This window comes from Mustela lutreola, chromosome 13 (genome assembly GCF_030435805.1).
Source record: "Mustela lutreola isolate mMusLut2 chromosome 13, mMusLut2.pri, whole genome shotgun sequence".
In the NCBI taxonomy this organism is placed as follows: Eukaryota; Metazoa; Chordata; class Mammalia; order Carnivora; family Mustelidae; genus Mustela; species Mustela lutreola.
In genome coordinates this window covers 57,772,522-57,796,985 of record NC_081302.1, presented here as the reverse complement: position 1 = coordinate 57,796,985, position 24,464 = coordinate 57,772,522, and the positions used below count along the sequence as shown (strand labels likewise).

The window sequence follows — 24,464 nt, the reverse complement described above, 5'->3', positions numbered from 1 at the left end:
ATCTTTACTATTCTATCCCTTCATTGTATTTAACTTTATTTATTTATTTATTTATCTAACCTTATTGTATTTAACCTTATTTTTTGTATATATATAAGTTTTTCTTTCTTTAAAAATTTGGGTTGCTCTTTCTTCTAACAGACCAAAATACACCCAAAATCGAGTGTATGGCTCTGTTCTATTCACCAGCCTGATCATATTCTCCCCCCCCCCCCCATTTTGGGTCTCCTTTGATTGTTTAGTGTATATTTCTATGGGGGCATTGTTACCATTTTAGCATTTTGTTCTCTCGTTCATCTATTCTTTTCTGAGAAAACTCATATCAAAAAAAAAGAGTAAGAGGCAATACCGATTGCCAGGGGCCTAGTCAATATGGACACTAGTAAGATGTCAGATCTAGAGTTCAGAATGACAATTATAAAGATATGAGCTCGTCTTGAAAAAAGTATAGAAGACACTAGAGAATTCCTTTCTGGAGAAGTAAAATCTAACCAAGTCAAAATCAGAAAGGCTATTAATGTGGTGCAATCAAAAAGGAGGCTCTAACTGCTAGGATAAATGAGGCAGAAGAGAGAATTACTGATATAGAAGACTAAATGATGGAGAATAAAGAAGCTGAGCAAAAGATAAACAGCTACTGGATGACGAGGGGAGAATTTGAGAGATAAGTGAGACCATAAGATGAAACAATACTAGAATAATTACGATCCTGGAAGAAGAAGAAAGAGAAAGAGGGGCAGAAGGTATATTGGAGCAAATTATAGTGGAGAACTTCTACAATGTGGGGGAAGAAACAGGAATCAAAATCCAGGAGGCACAGAGAACCCCCCCTCAAAATCAATAAGAATAGGTCCACACCCCCATCATCTAATAGTAAATCAAGTCTTAGAGACAAAGAGAAAATCCTGAAAGCAGCTCAGCACAAGAGGTCTGTAGCCTACAAGGGTAGAAACGTTAGATTGGCAGCAGACCTATCTACAGAGACCTGGCAGGCCAGAAAGGACTGGCATGATATATTCAGAGCACCAAATGAGAAAAGTATGCAGCCAAGAATACTATATTCAGCTAGGCTGTCACTGAAAATAAGAGGAGGATAAAAAGCTTCCAGGACAGACAAAAACTAAAAGAATTTCCAAACACCAAACAGGCCTTACAGGAAATATTGAAAGGGTTAGCTAAGCAAAGAGAGAGCCTAAAAGTAACAGACTAGAAAGGAACAGAGACAGTATACAGTAACAGTCACCTTACAGGTAATATAATGGCACTAAAGTCACATCTTTCAATAGTTACCCTGAATGTAAATGGGATAAATGCCCCAATGAAAAGATATAGGTTATCAGAATGGATTAAAAAAAAACAAGATCCATTGATATGCTGTCTGCAAAAAAACTCATTTTAGACCCTGGGGCACGTGGGTGGCTCAGTGGGTTAAAGCCTCTGCCTTCAGCTCAGGTCATGGTCTCAGGGTCCTGGGATCGAATCCTGCGTTGGGCTCTCTGCTCAGCAGGGAGCCTGCTTCTCTCTCTCTCTCAGTCTGCCTCTCTGCCTACTTGTGATCTCTCTTTCCATCAAATAAATAAAAGTCTTTAAAAAACTCATTTTAGACCCAAAGAAACCACCAGATTTAAAGTGAGGGGGTGGAAAACCACTTACCATGCTAAGGGACATCAAAAGAAAGCTAGGGTGACAACCCTTATATCAGAGAAATTAGGTTTTAAACCAAAGATTATAAAAAGAGATGAGGAAGAACACTATCCAACAAGAAGATCTAACAATTTAAAATATCTATGCTTCTAATATGGGAGCAGCCAAGTATACAAACCAATTAATTTAAAAAAATCAAAGAAACACATGAACAATACAATAGTAGTAGGGAACTTTAATATCTCCTTCACTGAAATGGACAGATCATCCAAGCAAAAGATCAACACACTGGACACACTGGACCAGAAGGACATCACAGATATATTCAGAACATTCCATCCCAAAACAATAGAATACACATTCTTCTCTAGTGCATACGGAACATTATCCAGAATAGATCACATCTGGGTCATAAATCAGGTCTCAACTGGTACTAAAAATTGGAATCATTCCCTGCATATTTTCAGACCACAATGCTTTGGAACTCGAACTCAATAACAACAGGAAAGGTGGAAAGAACTCAAATACATTGAGTCTAAAGGAGCATCCTAGTAAAGAATAAATGTGTCAACCAGGAAATTAAAGAATTTTAAAAATTCATGGAAACAAATGAAAACGAAAACACAACTGTTTAAAATATATGGGATGCAGCAAAAGCAGTCCTAAGAGGAAAATATATAGCAATACAAGCCTTTCTCAAGAAACAAGGAAGGTCTCAAATATACAACCTAACTCTACACCTAAAGAACCTGGAGAAAGAAGAGCAAATAAAGCCTAAACCCAGCAGGAGAAGAGAAATAATAAAGATCAGAGCAGCCATCAAAAATGTGAAATCTTGCCATTTGCAACAATGTGGATGGAACTAAAGGGTATTATGCTAAGTGAAATGAGTCAAGCAGAGAACGACAATTATATGATCTTGCTGATATGTGGAGTTTGAGAAATAAGGCAGAGGATCATAGGGGAAGAGAGGAAAAAATGAAACAAGACAAAACCAGAGAGTGAGATAAACTAAGAGACTCTTAATCTCAGAAAACGAACTGACAGTGTTGGAGTGGAAGGGGGTGGAAAGGATAGGGCATCTAGGTGATGGACGTTGGGGTGGGTTTGTGTTATGGTGAGTGGTACGTATTGTGTAAGACCAACGAATCACAGGCCTATACCCCTGAAACAAGTAATACATTATATGTTAATAATAAAAAACAAAATTAAATTAAATTATTTCAAAACAAGGGGAAAAAAGGTACTAAGCACTAAGAATGTGGAGGCCTTCCCAATCTCTTGAACTGCTCTAGCAACCATTAAGTCCTTATATCTTGGGTCTGTATTAGATTAATCAGTACACTTGTTTTGTATAAGTTTTTGTTCATAGAAAGTCTACTTCTTTTAATAAGGTCCTGAACTAGATCAGGAATTATGACCTTTAATTCTTTTATATCACCCCACAGAGCTCAAGATTCTACTCTGGAGTCTAATATTTTCTTAAAATAATATTAACGGCTGTGGAAATAAAGTGTTTCTTCACTAGTTCCACCCAACTCTTTAAAAGCTACATTCGTTCTCTATCTAAAGCAAGGATTAGCAAACTACACTCTGCCACCTGTTTTTCTAAGTTAAGGTTTTACTGGAACATAGCCATGCTCATAAGTTTAAGTATTGTATATAGCTGCTTTTGCATTATGTAACAGAGTTGAGTGACAGAGACCATGCAACCCTCAAAGTCTATGATTTTTTTTATCCAACCCTTTGCAGAAAAACTCACCAACCTCTGATTTAAAGTAATTCACTCCTGGGGCATCTAGGTGACTCAGTTAAGCATCCTACTTTTGATCTCAGCTCAGGTGTTGATATCAGGGTTGTGAATTCAAGCCCCATGTAATGAATAAATGAATGAATGAATGAAGAAATAAATGAATAAATAAAGTAATTCACTTCAAAGGGCACTCTATTGACTGGCTCAGTCAGTAGAGTATGTGACTCTTGATCTCAGGATTGTTAAGTTCAAGACCCATGTTAGCTGTGCAGATAACTTAAAAACAAAATCTTTTTTTTTTTTTTCTTTTAAGACTTTATTCATTCACTTGACACAGAGAGAGAGATCACAAGTAGGCAGAGAGGCAGGCAGAGAGAGGGGGAAGCAGGCTCACCGCTGAGCAGAGAGCCCGACGCGGGGCTCGATCCGAGGACCCTGAGATCATGACCCGAGCGGAAGGCAGAGGCTTAATCCACTGAGCCACCCAGGCGCCCCTAAAAACAAAATCTTAAAAAAATAAAAGTAATTCACTACAAAACCAGATAATCTGATTGTTCACTTATCTTAATGGTTAACGACCTTATTTCAAACCAACCTTCTCACTAAAACCAAAAAGGTAAACAAACACAACACAATAAATGTTTGGAGAATTAACAAAGTAGCTAGGTCTTAATAAGCCAAACTTCTAGAAAGAAGAGAATCTCAGGATGGTAGACAGAACATTCAACATTACTTTTCTCCCTAAGTCATTTGCCTAATCAAAAGCTGTGGACAAGCTGAGTTGAGAAGAATTATAGCCAGTCTAATAGGGCTAGAGAGATAAAAATTAGAATTCACGGCTTATCGAGGACAAGGGGGTCTCAGAGTTGGTATGAAAGGGCTGAAAGGCTACAGTCTTAGGAGTAAAAGTTAACTGGAAACCTCTATAAAGATTGAAGCTTAGATCAAAATAAAGCATTTGAGGCTTCTGGTCCAAGATGGTGACATAGAGAGACCCTGAACTCACTTTCTCCATACACATGCCCCTTCTACATCTATTTACAGAGCAATTCCACCTGAAGAAGAACTGAGGGCTGACTGAATGGCTTCTGCACAACAAAAGATAGAGAGATCATGCAGAGAACATCAGAAGAGATGGAAACACGGTAAGGCAGGGAGCCCCCTACCCCCACCCCAAACGCTTCCTCTGGAACTGCAGCGGGGAGGGACAGTACTGAGGGACCAGTACCAGATTCATCTACCCTGAGGCACAGAGAAAAAGCCATGGTTCAAAGAGCAACTAGAATATAAGAGATGCAGCTCTAGAACTCTGCCAAATGGTAGGGGAGCTGCTGGAACTCTATGGACCAGAGGGGCTGGTGAACACCACGTGTAACATTTCCTCTCCACGGACAGAGCAGAAAGGAGCAGGCTCTGGGCACCAGAGTGAGTCTTCTTGTCTCAGTGAGCCTTGGTCCCCTAGCCCACGCCAGCTCTAACCACCCCATTAAGGCAGCCCCAAGATGGTACACACTGGGACACTCGTAGTCAATACTCACTACAGCTCCAGCCATCAAGGCAAGGTGGCGCAGGTGCAAACCACCCCCAAACACTCCAGGCCTGACCCACCTCCAGATGGCTTGTTAGGGCGCCCCTAGTGGAGTGATCTAGGACTTCCTCGGCTCATTCCTGTTTGGCCCCAGCAGCCCCACCAGGGTATTCCCTAAGCAAAACATCCCAAGGAACCCCCAGCGTGCCCCCTGCCTCAGCTCCAGCCACCCCATTAGCACCCCCTGCACAGAGCACCCCAGTACACCCTAGTCTGCGCCCCGTCTCAGTTCCAGACACCTTATCAGAGTGACCCTGAACTGAGCATGCTAGGACCACTTGGCTTGCCCCCATTTCAGCTCCAGCTGTCCCATCAGAGAACCCTCTGCACCAAGAGTCCTAGGACCACCCCAGCCCATAGGCACTTCCGCTCCAGCCATCCCACTAAAAATCACTAACAGTATAACAGATTATACTCACCACATGAAACAAATTGAACATTTGATGAGAAGTAGGATTATTTGCATCATTTTTATATATTAAGTGCAAAGGGGAAGAAAGTAACAGTGAAGAAGCTCTGAAGATACCACTTTAAACAAGTAATCTAAGTAAACCCTATTAGTAATGGGATAAATTGAAATCATGTGCCATATGATAAAATAAAATTAAAGAAAAACATTTTGAGATATTAATGCCAACATTGAATGACCTATATCTAATCACTGGAAAATATACTAAAACCCCACAGTAATGCACATTTTGTAAAATAACTTGCCTGTAATTTTTAAGTTTCAAAGTCATGAAAGTCAAAGAAAGCTGGAAACATCAGCTTGAAAGAAACTGAAACAACAGTGTTCAGCTTGTGACCCTGGATTAGATCCCTCTGTGATAAAGAACATTATGGGGTAAATTAGCAAACTTCAAGTGGGATCTCTTGGTTGAATAGAGTAATGAATCAATATTAATTTCCTGATTTTGAAGGCTTCCCTATGGTTACATAGGAGAATGTCCTTGCTTATAGGGAATATGTGCTTAAGTATTCTGGGGTAATGAAGTACTTCTGCGGGCTTCCTTTGTACTTTTCTTACAACACCTCTATAATTTTTAAATCATTTCAAAATTAAAATATTAAAAAATACGACATTTTGAACCTTGGAGGATATAGTTAAAGTTATGATTACAGAAAAATTTGGAGTCTTAAATACATAAACAAGAAAAGGAAAGGATGAAAATCACCCTTTTCATAGGAAGCCCACATTCATATAAAGAAGTTAGAAAAAGGACAGCAAATACATCCTTCCAAAAGAAGAAAGATACTAATAATAAAGATAGGGCAAAAATTAATAAAATAAAAAACAGAATGGTAAGAATCAGCAAATCAAAAAGCTCACTACATGAAAAACAAATAAGGGAATACTACCAGAGTTTGTTTTTGTTTTTTTTAACTGACCCCTTCCTGAGTTTTTAATTTTAGTCATCCTATAGGATATGCTGTGCAATCTGACTGTGGTTTCAATTAGTCATCCTTGATGAGCAATGACGAGAACATTTTCATGTTATGGTTGACCCTTAGTATATCATCCTTTGTAAAGATCTGTCAAAGTCTTTTGTCCTTTCTCTTTTTCTTGTGTGTGTGTGTGTGTGTGTGGCAGAATTCTAGATGACCTCTATGACTTTGACCCTGATGATAGTCCTATGTCAGTTTTTAAACTTCTGACTTTGTTTCCAGCTAAATTTACTTATTGGTAAGATTGTTTTGAGATTCCGCTACATAAACAGTTGTGTTGTATGCCAATGAAAATAGTTTTACTTCTTCCTAATCTTTCTTATCTTATGTAAGTGGCTAAAATCATCATTACAATGTAGGATAAAAGTGAAGGAAAGGATTTTCTTGCCTTGCACCTATCTTAGGGAGAAAGTATTCAATCCTTACTGATTATATATGGTGTTGGTGGCAGAGTTTTCATAGATACTGTTTATTTAATTATGAAAGGTTTTCTTTAACCCTAGTTTACTTAGAGGTATATTTGTTTTCTTTCATCTTTTTAAAAAAGATTTTATTTATTTGAGAGAGAAAGAGAGAGAGAGAGAGAGATTGAGAAAGAACACAAGTTTGGGAGGCGCAGAAGGAGAGGCAGAAGTAGGTTCCTATGTGAGCTGGGAGCCCCAATTGGAGGCTCTAACCCAAGACCCCAGGATCATGACCTAAGCTGAAGTCAGGTGCTTAACCAACTGAGCTACCCAGGTGCCCCTTTCTTTCATCTTAAATGGATGTTGAATGTTGTCAAGTTTTTGCACTTATTAAGATGATATTGTTGAAAATCTTTTCTTGTGAAAGCTTCATTTAGTCATGATACATTATCCTTCACTTTTAATTTTTGATATTGCTGAATTTGACTTGCTAATGTTTTCTTGAGAATTTTTGCACTTAATTTATCAAAAATAGTGGTCTATAATTTTCCTTTCTTATGATATCCTTGTCTGGCCTTGGTGTGGAAGTTATATAGGCATCATAAAATGAGTTCATATAAACTAGTGTTATTTCGTCCTTAAATATTTGATAGACTCACCGGGGAAGTCCTATGTGCCTAGAACTTTCTTTGTGTAAAAGCTCTTACCTAAAATCTTAATTAGATTTTGTTACAGGCACAAAACTATACTGGTGTTCTATTTCTTGTGGTAACTGTTTTATCAGGTTGTGTTTTCCAAGGAAGTTTTCCATTTCATCACAGCTGGGCCATTTACTGGGAAAAGGTTGTTCTTAGTGTTTTGTAATCTTCTATTTTGATGTCTGAGACATGTGGTGATGTCCCCTTTTTTAAAAAATTTGATTTGATATTTAGAGTTTTCTTTTGTTTTTCCTTAATCAATCATATTATGGATTTAGAAATTTTATTAATCCTTTCAAAAAACTAAGTCTTGTCAAATACCTTTTCTGCATCAGTTAAGATGACTATTTTTCCCTTTATGAATATTGTATTTTTATGTATAATAATATGTATATATATACATATTATGTTTAATGTGTATTGATTTTCTTTTTGAATCATTCTTTTATTTCAAGAATAAATGTCCCTTTGTTATTACATATAATTCTTTTAATTTTTTGGATTCAGTTTGCTAGTATTTTGCTGAGGATTTTTATCCATATTCATAAGGGGTGTTGCTTGTGGTTTTCTTTGGTGTCTTTTTTTCCTTTGGCATCTAGATTATACTGACAACACAGAATGTGTTAGAGATTGTGATATTCGTGTTGTTTTTTTTTTAAGATTTTATTTATTTATTTGTCAGAGAGAGAGAGAGAGAGTACAAGCAGGCAGAGTGGCAGGCAGAGGCAGAGGGAGAAGCGGGCTCCCTGCTGAGCAAGGAGTCTGATGCAGGACTCGATCCCAGGACCCTGGGATCATGACACAAGCTGAAGGCAGTCGCTTAACTGACTGAGCCACCCAGGCATCCTGAGATTGTGATATTCTAATTCACAAGAATATGTATTTGGTCACTCAGATGATCAAAATATATCTCTCATAATTTGGTTTTCATTTGAAGTTCCTGACTCACATGTCCCAAATTCTTGAAATTTCTGGAATCATAAGAGCAGTGGGAACATCTTTTGTTATATTTGATCCCCTTTCCTCAGTTCCTGAAATCACTTCAGAGCCATAAAGGTGAAATGCATAACAAGTCCCTTTCCACAACTGGATTTATGTTAATAAGGTGACTTTTGGAAAGCACTGAAGGATGGAGGCTGGTTTCTAGGGGAACCAACTACGTGATGAGAGAGTTGGCACTTTCTGCCTCACTAACTCCCTTCCTCCAGAGAGGGGAAAGGGTTGGATATTGAGTTCAATCACCAAAGGCTAATGGTTTAATCAATTATGCCTATGTAATAAAGCCTTCATAAAAACCAAGAGGACAGGGTTTGGAGAGTGTCCAGGTTGGTAAATATGTGGAGATTTGGGGAGAGTTGTGCCTGGAGAGGGCATGGAATCTTCATATCTGTTAGGGTCCGTTATCAAAGGAACAAGACTGAGACAAGGTGAAAGTTATTTAAAGCTTTATTTTATGACAAGTATTAGAAGTTAGACTGATCGGCCAGGGGAACGAGACTGAGACAAGGTCAAAGTTATGCAAAGCTCTATTTTACGCCAAGCATTAGAAGTCAGGCTGACCGGCCAGGGCCGCCTCCGAAGAGAGCAGCCCCTCCCAGCCCCACAGACTAACTTTTATAGAGCAAAATCCTGGCCACACATAGATGGCCAAGGAGATTTTAACATTGTATAGTAATGTTAAGCCACACGCAGGTGGCTAATTGAATTATAATTTACCCTATAGTAGCTGTTTGAACTAACCCATTACTCTGGTCAGAATTGGCGTTCAAGTTTGGCGCCCAAAAGGCTGGGTTTACATTCTTTGGTGGTTAGGGAGATAGTATGTGCGCTTTACTGATTGGATGTTTTCACCTGGCTTGACTCGTCCTTGTATTCTGGGCTCTGTTATCAGCAACTGGCTGACCTGGCCTTGTATTCTGGGCTCTGTTATTAGGAACAAGCCGACCATATTTTACTGGTTTCCCAGACTTGCTTCTAAGTAAGTTTCTCGGGGGCGGGGGGGGCAGGGTCAGTTTAATTTAATTTAATTTAATTTACTGCACAAACAACAAAATGGCTTTGAACCAAGATGGAGTCGCTCTGGCTAAATAGGCCCTTATAATATCCTTTTTCCATACTTTGTCCTATATATCTCTACATCTGACTGTTGACTCTTATCCTTTAATTCCTTTAATATCCTTTATAATAAACCAGTTATCTAGTAAGTAAATGGGATTCCTGAGTTTTGTGAGCCACTCCAGCCAATTAATTGAACTGAAGCAATGGTTCTTGGGAACCTCTAATTTATAGCCAGTTGGTCAGCTACTGGTACCTACCAACCTGGGCTTGTGATTGGCATTGTGAGTTGGAAGGCAGTCTTGAGGGACTGAGTCTTTTACCTATGGAATCTGGTGTTAGCTCTAAGTAGTGGCAAAATTGAGTTGAATTGTAGGCCCCCAGCTGGTGTCTAAGAATTGCTTGGTGTTGTGGGAGAACTACTCCAGCTACCATGGTGGAACTGGGTTCAGAATACCATTAGAGGTATTCCCTCCGCTTTTATTATTATTTTTTTAAAGACGATTTTGAGAGGTATAGGTATTCATTTTTCTTTAACAGTTTTGCAGAATGCATCCATGAAGCCGTGTGGTCCTGGGCTTTTCTTTGTTGGGAGGCTTTTGATATTCATTCAATCTTTTTATTCATTATAGGTCGACTCAGATTTCTATTTGTTGTTGAGTCAGTTTTGGTAATTTGTGCTTTTTTAAAACATTTTGCCATTTCATCTAAGATATTTAATTTGTTGGCACACAATTGTTCATAGTATTCTGTTATAACCCCTTTTATTTCTATAAGGCCAGTAGTAATGTCTTCCTTTTCATTTCTGGTTTTAGTTATTTGCTTTCTCTCTCTCTCTCTCTTTTTTTTTTTTCTTAATTTAGCTAAAGGTTTGTCAATTCCATTGATCCTTTTAAAGAATTAACTTTTGATCTTGTTGATTCTACTGCTTTTCTTTTCTTTTCTTCTCTTTTTTATAAAGATTTTATTTATTTATTTGACAGAGAGAGATCACAAGTAAGCAGAGAGGCAGGCAGAGAAAGATGGAGGAAGCAGGCTCCCTGCTGAGCAGAGACCCTGATGCAGGGCTTGATCCCAGGACCCTGAGACCATGTCCTGAGCTGAAGGCAGAGGCTTTAACCCACTGCGCCACCCAGGTGCCCCAATTCTACTGTTTTTCTATCTCTATTTCATTAATCTCTGTTGTAATCTTTCTTACTTCCTTCTTGCTGCTAGTTTAAGGTTTATTTTGCTCTTTGGTTCAAGTTCTTCATGTGTAGAGTGAGGTTATTGATTTGAGATTTTTCTTCTCCACATTCCCCTGGTCCCCAACGTCAACATTCCATACACCAGTATGATGTATTTGTTATAATCAATAAACCAACATTAACACACATCATTATCAACCCAAGCCCATGATTTACATCAGAGTTCAAACTTAGTGTTGAATATTCCACGGGTTTTGACAAATGTATAATGAAATGTATCCAGTAGCACAGTACCACACAAAAACATTTCACAGTTCCAAAAATCCCCTATACCCCTCCTGCTCATTCTTCCCTCCCTCCTCCACCATCCCTGGCAACCACTGTTTATTTTTACTGTCTTTATAATTTTGCCTTTTCCAAAATGTTTTTTATTGTTGTTCTTTGATTACTGCCTTTTTGGAGTTTAATTATTTTGTGATCTGCCATATTGATTTTCTTCTCATTCTCTTTTGTATATATTTTAAAGATAGTTACCATGGAGATTACAGTTGGCATCTTTAATTTTTAACAATCTAGTTTGGATTGATATCAAGTTAATTTCAATAGCATGTAAAATCTTTGTTCCTATACAACTCCATCCCTGCCCTACTTTATGACATATTGTCAAAAGTGACATCTTTATACATTGTATGTCCATTAATATAGATTTATAATTAGTATTTTATGTATTTATCGTTAAATCACATAGGGAATAAAAAGAAGTGTTGCAAACCAAAAATAGAATAATACTGAGTTTTATATTTACCTGTGTAGTTACATTTACCAGATTCCTTTATTTCTTTCTAAGGTTTTGAGTTGCTGTCTAAGGTCCTTTCATTGCACCCTGAAGAACTCCCTGAGCTTTTGGTTACCTTAGAACATCTTAATTTCTCATTTGTTTTTCAAAAGACAGTTTTGCTGGATATAGGATTCTTGGCTGAGAAATTGCCTTTCTGGGGCGCCTGGGTGGCTCAGTGGGTTAAAGCCTCTGCTTTCGGCTCAGGTCATGATCCCAGGGTCCTGGGATCGAGCCCCACATCAGGCTCTCTGCTCAGCGGGGAGCCTGCTTCCTCCTCTCTCTCTGCCTGCCTCTCTGCCTACTTGTGATCTCTGTCTGTCAAATAAATAAATAAAATATTAAAAAAAAAAAGAAATTGCTTTTCTTTCATCACTTAAAAATGTCATCCCATTCCTTTCTGGCTTCTGTGGTTTCTGAAGACAAACTGGCTATTAATTTTTAGGATGCCTTATGCATGACAAATCATTCCTCTCTTGCTGTTCTCAAGGTTTTTCTCTAGTTTTTGACAATTTGATTATAGTGTGTCTCATTGTGAATCTCTTTGTTTATCCTTCTTGGAATTTGTTAAACTTCTTGGATCTATAGATTTGTAGCTTTAATCAAATTTGGGAAGGTTTTGGCCATTATTTCTTCAAATATTCTTTCTGCTCTTTTCTTTCTCTTCTTCTTCTAGGACTTTCATTACCTCTATTTGGTTCACTTGATGGTATCTGGTCTCTGAGCCTCTGTTCATTTTTTTTTTTTCCTTCTTCTTTTCCTTCTTTCCCTTCCCTTTGTTCTTCCCCTCCCCCTCCTCCTCCTTCTCCTTTTTCTCCTTCTAATCCTTCTTCCCCTTCTCCTCCTCCTTCATCCTCTTCTTCTGTTCCTCATACTGGATGATTTCAATTGACTTACCTTCCAGTTCTGTGATTCTTTCTTTTGCCTGCTCAATCCTACTATTGAAAGCTTCCAATGTTTTAGTTATTATATTTTTCAGCTCTTTTTGTTTCTCCTTTATAATTTTGTTTTCTTTTTTCTTAAAAAGATTTTATTTATTTATTTGCCAGGGCCAGGGTGGGGTGGTAAGGGGAGAGAGCATGAGCTGGGGGAACAGCAGAGGAAGAGGAAGAAGCAGGTTCCCTGCTAAGCAGGGAGCCCGATGTGGGGCTTGATCTCAGGACCCTGGGATCATGACCTGAGCTGAAGGCAGATGCTTAATGACTGAGCCACCCCTCCCTATTATAATTTCTATCTCTTTTTTGATAAATCTCTTCTCACACATCATTCTTCCTCTTCTTCATTTTTTAGCTACTTCAGCATATTTAAGACAGTTGAGTTGAAGGTTTTTTCTAGCAAGTCCAATGTCTGTGCTTCCACAGAGACAGCATCTATTAATTTCTACAATGACTAGGCCATATCGTTTCTTCACATGTTACACATATTTTGTTGAAAACTAAATACTTTCAATATTATAATGTGGTAACTTATATAATGTGGTAACTTATACAATAATAAATTATATAATAAATATATTAATATAATATATATTATATATAAATATATAAAATATTAATATAATAAATCATATAATAATATATTAATAATATATAATATATATAATAACTTATATATAATAATAACTTATTATAATGTGGTAACTTATATAATGTGGTAACTCCAAAAACTATATTATCCCCCTTCTCAGTGTTTATTTTTGTTGCTTGCTGTGGGCTATTGCTGTTGGTTTAGTGATTTTTCTAAATTGTTTTGCTGTCTTTACATTCTCACATGTTGTCTTTGAAATCTGTGCTCCTTTAGCTTGTGTTCAGTTAGTGTTGTTGTTTTTTTTTAAGATTTTATTTATTTATTTGTCAGGGATAGAGGGAGAGAGAGCGAGCGAGCACAGGCAGACAGAATGGCAGGCAGAGGCAGAGGGAGAAGCAGGCTCCCTGCTGAGCAAGGAGCCCGATGTGGGACTCAATCCCAGGACGCTGGGATCATGACCTGAGCCAATGGCAGCCTCTTAACCAACTGAGCCACCCAGGCGTCCCTCAGTTAGTGTTTTGAAAGAGTCCTGTAAAACAGGACTGGGAGGAGAGAGAATAATATTCTGGTCTTTTCAGATTGGCTCTATTGAGGGGCACCCTTTCAATGATTAGCTAGACCATTAAAAGGTGGTGAAAGCTTGGAGTCTTCGTGGGCCTTTTCTGAGAATGCATCCTGTGCTGGCCATGCACCTAGCTTTTTAAATCCCCCAGTATGCAGAGGCATTTTTGAACCTCTAATTTCCCTCAAGAAACTCTTATAGCTTTTCCTATTTTTGAAATTTTTCTATGAGTTTGAATTTATTTCAAAACAAAATTTAAAATAAAAAAGCATAGATTTTGAGGTCAAAGAGGCCTGCCTTCAAACCCAAGCTCTACTCCTTGTTTGCTGTGTAGTCTTTCATGAGCTATTTTCATTGGGCTTCAGTGCTTCTATCTGCACAATGAAGATTATAATACCTATTTTAAGAGTAACATTTTCTTTGCACATAGTGGGTGCTTAATAAATGGTAACTATTATTATTGCTATTCATCACACCAGGTTCATGTTCAGCAAAAAGTCAGCCTATTGCTAGATTTGGCACAGGGGCCAAAGATTTCTGATAGCTTTAAAATATGATAATTCTGAATCCTACTTTTCTTATCATGCTAGATAAGGAAAAAACACTATAATTGCTTTGGATCTTAACATTTTAAGAAACTGGAAGGAAGGCAAACTAAGACACAGGTTTAGAGATAAATCTGAATGTGTTCCTAGAGAATCTCTATTGCAACAGGAAAGATCCCTTCAATAACATGGAAATTAACCTAAATTAAGAAACCTAAAGTAAAAATAATAGGTAATACAAAAAGAAGTTGCCATTAAAACAATCTAGCATACCTTAAGGTTAAGTGCATTTCTTCCATATATTTGACAGTTTACTATGGCAAGGTTGGTCATGGCTATTATTGTTTCATATCGTGTTGCACTGATAGTCTTAAGACCTCCACCACGTATGAGATGTACCTGTGATTCCTCTTGTTTTCTAGATTTAACAATACCTAAGTAAATAGAAGAAAACATGAGACTCAACTGTGTTAGCACTTAGAATGAAAGTTTAAAAGTATTGATGATATGATAACAGTGAATCATCATAAATAGGTTAGCTGTGTAAATCCTCTGGAAAAGATTCCTCATAACCTTCCCCCACCCAATCTCATCTTGTTGCTAAACTAGGTGTTGTTGTTGTTGTTGTGTGTGTGTTTTCCACATATTAGATAGTACAATTGCCTTTCAAAAAGAAAACCATATGCTTATAGATTTCTATCTAGATAAGTTAAATTCCACCAATCTCAGTCTTTTTGTGTTGTATGTAAAAATATATTTTTAAAATTTTATTAATTTACATAGGAGCTTCTTGCTTCATAAAACTAATAAAGGACATCATATAATCTTAGTCAGATAGAGGTCACCTCCTAAGAAACAACCTTGCTTTTTCTCCTAATACCATCTTGATGAGTTTTTCAAGTGCATATATAATTCAGCTTCCTTCTCTCAGTTTGAAGACCCCATACAAGAAGAAAAATCCAAATAACTAAGAAGTTAGCCAAACAGAGATCATCTAAGTTTACTTTATTAAGACCCTTGTGGGCTTCAATTTCTATCAAAAATGTCCTATCCAAGTATGCACCTAAGTGCAGCAGGAAAATGTTGTGAAATTTTGTAATATAAATTTTATATTCATAGCCATTCTTGCTGCATTATTTGCAGCAACATATTTTACAACCTCAGTAATTCTTTTTTTTTTTTTTTTTTTTTTTTTTTTTTTTTTTTTAAAGATTTTATTTATTTATCAGAGAGAGAGGGGGGGAGAGAGAGAGCACAGGCAGACAGAATGGCAGGCAGAGGCAGAGGGAGAAGCAGGCTCCCTGCTGAGCAAGGAGCCCGATGTGGGACTCGATCCCAGGACGCTGGGATCATGACCTGAGCCGAAGGCAGCTGCTTAACCAACTGAGCCACCCAGGCGTCCCTAACCTCAGTAATTCTTATGCCATTGCTTCAACACAAGGAAATAATGCATCTTAGACCAGAGAAAACAGTGTTCAGTTTCTATTTATAAAATGGGCCCTGTGTGCCCATTTCAGATCAATAGGTGTAAAAGTTAACTGCATAGAGTCCTTGTCTTGGGAGAGAGTGGAGCAAGAAGGAAAGGAGAGTAAGTTAAGACCAAAGTCTATGGCCTGCTCCCAGCTCACCTATCCTCATGGACTAAGTCCAAGCCTTTGGTTTTTGAGTGGAAATGAAGAAAATGGAGGTGGAGATTAAGGATAAATTCCCTGATGGATCTCTGAAGGATCTGAAGACCATTAAACTCACACCTGAAACTTTTCAAAGAAGGAACCACCAGAGTGGGACAATCTCAATAAATCAGAAGTAGCAGCATGACTTGTTTCAGCATATGATGTGGAGGAGACTGAGAAGTTAATTGATGTCAAGTTAATTAATGGTATAGAATTATTGGGAGGGATAACGTGCTCAGAGAGTCCTATGGTTGCTATAATTAACAATACTGTCCTGTATATTTGAAATCTTAAAAATTCTCATAACAAGAAAAATGTAAGGTGATAGATATTACTTTCTTTTGGTAATCATTTTTCACAATAAGTAAATTAAACTAGGAAAAAAGAGAAAGTTCTATAGTTGGAATGTTCTATGTTTAATCATTAATTGAATCATTAATTTGTTATATTATTTTTTCTGTTCCAGAATTTTGACTCTTGGTTTTAAAAACAAAAATTCTAGTTCTCTAGTAAAATTCTCCAACTTATTCTTTCCTTTCTTTTTTTTTTTTTTTTTTTTTTAAGATTTTATTTATTTATTTGACAGAGAGAGAGACAGTGAGAGCGGGAACACAAACAGGGGGAGTGGGAGAGGGAGAAGCAGAAGCAGGCTTCCTGCTGAGCAGAGAGACCCATGTGGGGCTTGATCCCAGGACCCTGGGATCATGACCAGAGCTTAAGTCAGACACTTAACACCTGAACCACCCAGGTGCTCCTATTCTTTATTTTCTTAAACATAGTAGTCACAATTATTTTAAAATCCCCATTTGAAAACTTCAGTATCTGATTCTATGGGTCTGTTTCTATTATCTGTTTCTTTCTACTGATTCACTTTATCCTGTTTTTAGGATGTCTTGTGATTCTTTTAAGTTTAATGCTAGACATTGTGGATGAGAATTTTAAAGGATCAGGTTAATGCAACATCTCTCCAGCAAGTGTTAAATTTTCTTTGATTAGGCAAAAGTATCACTTTGATACATTAAGGCTTGGTTTCGAGCTTTATTAGGGATAATCTACTTTAGTTTTGTGCCTTCTTCTAAAACATCATCCTTATTCCTAACACATGGGTCCTCTGGGTCTTCAACTTAAAGCTCAGTGTATTTACAAGGCCCCTACATTTTGGCAGAGCTTTAATTCCAATAACTGTCTTCCATGCCACTATGAAAATATATGTTCATTTCCTTTGCATATCAGCTGGTATTTCCTGCTGTGTTTCTTAGAGTTTTATTCTGCACATGCACAGATTAGAAATTAGCAGATATGTATGCAGATAATTGGATTCACTTCTCTCCTCTCTGAGATTTTGCATCAAGCCCCAGCTATACTGACAGCTCTGAAGTCTGATGGCTATCTCCTCAACTCGGTTATACTCCCCCTTTCTACTTGTGCTCTATTCTCTAACACCACAAATGACCTCAGGCAAAAGGCAAGGTAAATGGAGAGCTGACTTACAATCTTTCCTTATTTCAATGATTGTAGCCTCTCATGTCAGGCCTACAATGGTTACTTTCCAATACCTTCAATAGCATTTTTCTATATTTTGGGAAGCTTTAATAGTTGATTTTGGTAGGAGGATTTGTCCAATACAAGCTACTCAACTGTAGACAGACCAAAAGTCTTCAAGTTATTTTAAAATCTGTATCTGATAATTCTAACACTTGGCTCTCCTGTGGGTATGTTTTCACTGCTTACTTTTTTGCTAGTTCACATTCATTTTGTGTCTCTGTGTGCCTCACAATTTATGAATTGCTTACTACACACTGTGTTTGTGAAATTATTTGTAGAAATAATGTGAGTCTAGGATGATATAATTTTCTTTAAAGATTATTTTTCATTTGTTTTTGCTGGGCAACTAAAGTCAAAGCACTTAGAACAGTGACTGGCATGTGGAAAGTAGTTAATTTTCATTATTTCATGTTTACCTGCCCCACCCAGATTAAGGATCCTTTCTATGTTCCCAACATCAGTCCAGTTTGGTTTAAAGTCAATATTTAAAAAAAAAAAATAGTTGCTAAGTAAATGGCCTGAAGAGCTGAGTTGAGCTCTAAAAATGAGGGGAGACATATATATGAATCACATACACATACACTGACACACAAAGTCATGAATATTTTTATAGAGAGATAAACTTATATGCAGTTTTTAAAAGAATGATATAGAATTTACCTTCAGGTAGGTTTGGTGTGCTTTGCCTCAGGGTACTTTCTACATTTTCAGATTCTGCTACCTGAGTTTCTAGAAAAAAGAAAATAATGAACCAACTTTTAGATTCCTGTGAAAATTTGTGTTAAGGGTATTGTGATTTCATTATAATTATTCATCTTTTAATGAATTTGTATTATGCATGGAAATATGTCCATAAAGTCATCCATCAGCATTGGCATTCTGCTTCCAGAGTTCATCTAGATTACCTTCTGAATGATTGTTCATTCCCACTGCTCTTTTATATTGACTTTTCAGATCCTTTGAACTTCCTCATCTGGTTCCCACTACCACCATTGAGGTAAAGCACCCGGTTTGACCTTGGGAGACCTCCAAAGTCAGTATTTCTGCTACTGCATTCTGGCTCATATATTGAATGTATGAGCCAAAAGTGATCCCATCATCCAAACTGCAAATGTAAGGAACCACCCAACCACCCTTTGCTTTCTTTTTTTTTTTTTTTTTTTTTTTAAAGATTTTATTTATTTATTTGACAGAGAGAGATCACAAGCAGATGGAGAGGCAGGCAGAGAGGGAGATAGAGGGAAGCAGGCTCCCTGCTGAGCAGAGAGCCCGATGCGGGACTCGATCCCAGGATCCTGAGATCATGACCTGAGCCGAAGGCAGCGGCCCAATCCACTGAGCCACCCAGGCGCCCCACCCTTTGCTTTCATGCCATCCCTCTCCCTTGCTCTACTTGACCCCATTATTACAAACCATGTTCAGAATGCATTTACCTAACAAAGACTGTCTTTGAGGTTTTCTTGGCAAAACTGGTGTTGGTATGGAGATGGGACCTGGAAAACGAGTAATACTTAGTACCATAGCAGTATCTTGTTTTAAATGTTTAGCCCACCATCTTCTTCCTTTAACACGACTAGATCTTGCTATAGGGCTTAGCACTGTTGCTCTTGCACCTATCAGAGATTGCCTAAAAGTGTAGGTAGATGCAGATAGAACTTCCTTGGGTTTGGGAGAAATAGCTGGGGAAGTAGTACTTGGAAATCTGGAGAACTCTGAGGAGAAAACCACAATGTCTTTGAACATGTCACCAAAATAAATATTTTTTATTTTTGATGCTTTTTCTTTTGATTTTCTTGACCTTTTCATTTGTCTTATTTCTTTCCCAAAAACACGACTTGAGGCTGAATGACAGGTTGGAAAAAATAAGGTACCAGTAGCAGTCTCTGGAATATGCCAATACACATTCTTAGAAGTTTTTCTGGGTATTGAAATAGTAGTCACTCTTTCTTGTATATAATGATCAAGAAAGAGATTTTGGATATTGACAAGGGTTTGTGGTTGACTTCTTGAAACAACATCAGGAAAACTAGTTTTCTTTCTTTCAATTGAAGTGGTTTCATCTTGAATGAATGTTACATGTTTTGGCTCAGTTTTAACAGTCTTGGCTAAACCAGAAAGAAAAGAAAACACAATTAGTTTATATTTATCAAGGTAGCAGGGACAAAACTATTAATGTGTTAGCATTCATAGCTTTTGTTTACTTACTAACCCCTCTTTTGCCTTCTAAAATTTTCTGTATATGTTTGCTCAGCTATCAGGACTTTTGTTTAGCTGACTGGGGTAAAGTTTGAGTTATCAACTGGAGAAGTGGAAAGACTAAATTGTATTAGGTTTAGAAAGGTTAGGGAGAAACTCTTGGAAGAACAGAATTGATAGAATAATAAGACATAAAGGGAGGGTTTTTTTTTATTTGTTTGTTTTGTTGTTTTGTTTTTGAGCAGTTACTACTAAAACTGAAGTAGGGGTGGGAAAAAATGATTTGAATGAAGCTTTGCTATTTATCTATCTCTTCCTCATTTGAAACTTCTTCAAGCAAAGACATTTCTTTTCAATGCCAAATGGCAGACCAATGTCCAAATACTATAACATCCTGATATTGGCTACAACGTACTACAAGTTCAGTTAGGTTATAATGGTAAATGTTCTTTTCTCTCTTAGGTCCAGGAAAAGCACTGTGCCTGCATTCTTCAGTACATATGCTTTCTTTCTCCTTTGTGACTGAATGTGAAATGACTTTTCTTCCATTGTCTCAGCTGAGTACAATAAATGATGAGGACCTCTACATTAAGGCAAGGCTTGGAAAGAGATGGTCAAAACAAGTCCAACTCTCACCCTTTTAAGAGATGGCTGGAGACTGGCCTGAATTCACAGAGAGGAATTCTTCTGAATAGCACTATTGGAGTGGTATGTGTTTTCCTGACCTTCCCCTCCCTGTGGAGGGTGGAAGAGGATGATTTTTCCCCCACCTCAAGCCATGTGAGGGGAATTCTCAGAGAAGCATTTATAGAGAAAGAGGAGTGTATGCCACAAGGAGAATATAACATCTTACCACTCCCCTACTCACCCCCCCCCCCCCCCCACTAATCCAGAGTAGCAAAAAAAAACATATTAGTCCTTCCAGGGCTGTGTTCCAGTTGGATCAAGGCAAGAGGATCCTTGAAACTATTTGATCTGAATCTCCTGGCATTTCAGGGGGTGCTGAGACTGATGTGTGATTCTTACCTCCATTCCTTAACTCTTCCCCACCCCTAACCCCACCTATGCAGGAGCAGAAACTATCAGTTGTGGAAAAGAAGTAAAGAACAAGATGGAAGAACTTATTATGACCCTGTTTCCTTTGACTTGTCTACAAATTAGCAGACCTAGTCTGAGCTGGGAGAAGGGGCAAGATTTGAGTACATGCTTGTTAAAAATAATGATTTAGGTTGAACTATTTGTTTAATATCTGAAAATGAAACCAGGCTCATAGAGGACAGTGATGAGAAAATCCTGGGAAGAGAGATCGGTGCCATGTGAGTGTGAAGGGCAGTAGGAGGAGAAGAATGTTTCCTTCCTCCTTATATAAAACTAATAAAAACAGCTCATTCAATAAATGGTTATACCACTATCTTCACCTTTTTTCCCCCTTTCTCCCATATTAAAACACAAACAAAATCCTCAACAAACTCCAGACCTCCACCACCATCTCACCATAGCTATCCTTCCCTTCAATGGCAAAATGAAGTAATTTACACTCAGTTTGATGTCTTTTCTTCTCCTCTCTGTTGTTTCACTTTATTTAATCTAACTTTTAATTAAATTAATGGACTTTACTTTTAGAACAGTTTTAGACTAAAAAAAAAAAAAAAACTTGAGCAAGAAGACAGTTCCCATACATTCCCCTCCCTTGCACACAGTTTTATCTATTATTAACATCTTGCATTAGTGTAGTACATTTATTATAATTGATGAACGAATGTTGACATACAATTGACTAGAGTCCATAGTTTACATTAGGGTCCATTCTCTGTGTTGTTCAGTTCCATGGATTTTGACAAATGCATCATGTCATGCATTCACTATTACAATACCCTAAAAAATAATTGCACGACCTTAAAATTCCCTGTGCTTCACCTGTTCAACACTTTTCCTCTCCCTGAACAAACTTCCGGCAACCACTGATATATTTTTTTATTGTGTTATTATTTTGCCTTTTGGATACTCCTGAAAATTCATATTGAGGGTGGTATGATAGTCATTAGTCTTTTAATGAATTCATATCATTCACGGAAATGTGCCCATGAAGGCATCCATCAGCATTGGCATTCTGCTTCTAGAGTTCATCTAGATTCCCCTCTGAATGATTGACTAGGGTACCTAGTCTTCTCCTTTTCTAGTTTCCCAGGGTAAAAGCCTAGAGTATTTGTTTTAGATAAATCTTCTTTTCCTAATATATGCATTCAAGGCTCTACGTACCCTCTAAGCCCTACTTTTGCTGTGTACCACACATTTTGATAGGTTTTATTTTTATTTTCATTTAGTTCAAACAATTTAAAAATATCTCTGTGACTTCTTTGACCCATGTCCTACCTAGGTGTGTTGTATAATCTCCAAATATTTTGGGACTTCCACATATCTTTTGGTTACTGATTTTTAGTTTAACTCTATTGTGTTCTGAGAGCAAATATTGTACAATATCTGTTCTTTGGAAGTGTGTTTTATGGCCCAGAATGTGGTCTAGCTTGATGAGTGACTTATAGGAGTTTGGGAAGATGTTTTCTGCTATTGTTAGATGAAGACAATTGGATCCTATTGATTGTTGGTACTATTTGGTTCAACTATATCCTTACCAGTTTTCCACCTGCAAATCTATTAATTACTGATAAGGAGTGTGGAACTTTTATACTATAATAGTGGAGTTATCTATTTCTCCTAACAATTCTAGCAGTTTTTGCCTCAGATATTTTAACTCCCTCTTTTGGATACATGTCAAAGATTATTATGTCTTCTTAAAGAATTGACCCTTCTATAATTAAGTATTGCCTCATTTATCCCAAATAATTTTTATTGTTCTGAATGTGCTCTGTCTGAAATTTATAGCTTTTTCAGCTTTTTTAAAATTAGCGTTAATACAGTATGTCTTTCTTTGCACCTTTACTTTTAACCTAAAGTAAGTTATACTTAAAGTAAGTTGCTTATAGACAACGTAGAGTTGGGTCTTGTTTATCTGCTATAACAGTTTGTCTTTTAATTGGTATACTTAGACCATTAATTGTAATGAATTATGGACATTATTGGCTTAATATCTGCCACATTTATAAAGTTTTCCATTCTTTACTATTGTTTTGCCACTGCTGCTGCTGCTTTTTTTTTAATCTTCCCTTCCTTTTCTTCTTTTTCTGGTTTCAACTGAGCATTTTATGATTCAGTTTCTCAGTTTCTCTTTTAGCATATCAATTGGACTTCTTTTAAAAGAATTTTAAGTGGTTTCCCTGAAGTTTGTGATATACACTGATAATTCATCCGATTCTACTTTCTTTTATTTTTAGTTGATATATACTTGATTGATTGGTATTCATACTTTAAATTTCAGCTATCTTGATACACACACACACACGCACACAAAAGACAACCTAAGTTTGATGTGCTGCATTTAGGAAGGATATTTAATTTATAATAAAAGTTTCTTTTATTGTCCTTTCAAAGTGTCCTCCCATTTACTTTTCAAACCATTATGACTTGGAACTTCCCACCTCTATTACCAAAGCTGTTATCACAAAGTTATTGATGTCTGGTTGCTAAACCTAATGGATATTACTATTTGACCTCTTTTTAGTATTTGATACTTTAATCTACTCTCTTCTTCATGAAATTCGCTCTTTCCTTGGCTCTCATGAGGACACCATCATTTCTCCATTAATGCCACCTGGCTATTCATCTTTCTCTAGACAAATCTTTCTTTCTCAAATTACCATTTAATATTACCAAAAGTTCTATCATTATCCCTCTGACTTTATCTGACTTTAACTAATTTTCCATATACAGTAATTCTAAGTCTGGGTCTGGAAGCCCTAAGCACCTCAAATGTCTCATGTCTACTCATCAACAGTTTCTGTTCTTCTTTAACTCATTAAGGTATATGTGTTACCTCGTCATACACCTGTTCATACACACACACCACACACACACACTGGAATCCTGGATTCTTGGATTCCTCTTGTAATTAGCTTCCTCTAGCTGCTGTAACAAATCACCACCAACTTGGTGGCTTACAGCAACAGAAATCGACTCTCTCATACTTCCGGAGGCCAGAAGCCAAAATTATACCACTGAGCCAAAAATCCAGGTGTCAGCATAGCCATGTTCTCTCTGGATTCTCTTATGGAGAATCCATTCCTTGCCTCTTCCAGCTTCCGGTGGCTTCTAGCACTCTGTGGCTTGTGGCCACACCATGCTTATCCTCAAGGCCCGCATCTTCAAATCTCTCTTTGCTCCATCTTCATATCATCATCTCCTTTGTGTGCGTAATTTCCCTCTGCCTCTCTCTTATAAGGATACAAGTGATTGCATTTTGGGCCCACCTGGATAATCTAAAATAATCTTTCATCACAAGATCCTTAACTTGATTCTATCTGTAACCCCATATAACTTTTTTTTCCATATAAGTTAACAGTAGAGATTAGGGTGTTTTTATCTTCTTATGGGGTTACTTTTCAGTCCACATACTTCCAATTCCTCAGTCTTCACATATAACACACCCAATGAATCACCTCCAGGCTATACTCAAAATATATATGTCAGCTCCAAAGCTTCTAATTCTCTACTTCTTTTCCTCCCCCACTCCATTCCCCTCTCCTTTTCTATCATGAGAATCAAAGAGGAAGTGAGCTATTGTTCTGATGGATTCATGTCCCATGTCCTTTGTTTTACAGTGAAGAAACGGATTGAAAAATCATTGACCTAATTAAGTTCTGTGGTTTCAGAATAGAAAGATAAGACCCACCCACTGAATGACTTCCCAAA

The 24,464-nt window shown here is 37.3% G+C and overlaps 1 protein-coding gene and 1 long non-coding RNA gene across 3 annotated transcripts in view; one reads left to right on the top strand and one right to left on the bottom strand.

The window, feature by feature from the left end:
- Positions 1–24,464, bottom strand: part of LRRC63 (leucine rich repeat containing 63) — a 42,978-nt gene that overhangs the window by 13,476 nt on the left and 5,038 nt on the right. For both annotated transcript variants that reach the window (XM_059144810.1, XM_059144811.1), the window contains exons 3-5: positions 18,896–19,567; positions 18,123–18,191; positions 14,518–14,678 (exon numbers count right to left, since the gene is read on the bottom strand). In XM_059144810.1, coding sequence (XP_059000793.1) covers positions 14,518–14,678; positions 18,123–18,191; positions 18,896–19,567 — 902 coding nt within the window. The remainder of the gene's footprint in view (positions 1–14,517; positions 14,679–18,122; positions 18,192–18,895; positions 19,568–24,464) is intronic.
- Positions 4,456–20,904, top strand: LOC131814120 (uncharacterized). The gene is made up of 3 exons (XR_009347128.1): positions 4,456–4,542; positions 20,121–20,366; positions 20,729–20,904. It is a non-coding gene; the product is annotated as an uncharacterized LOC131814120 (long non-coding RNA).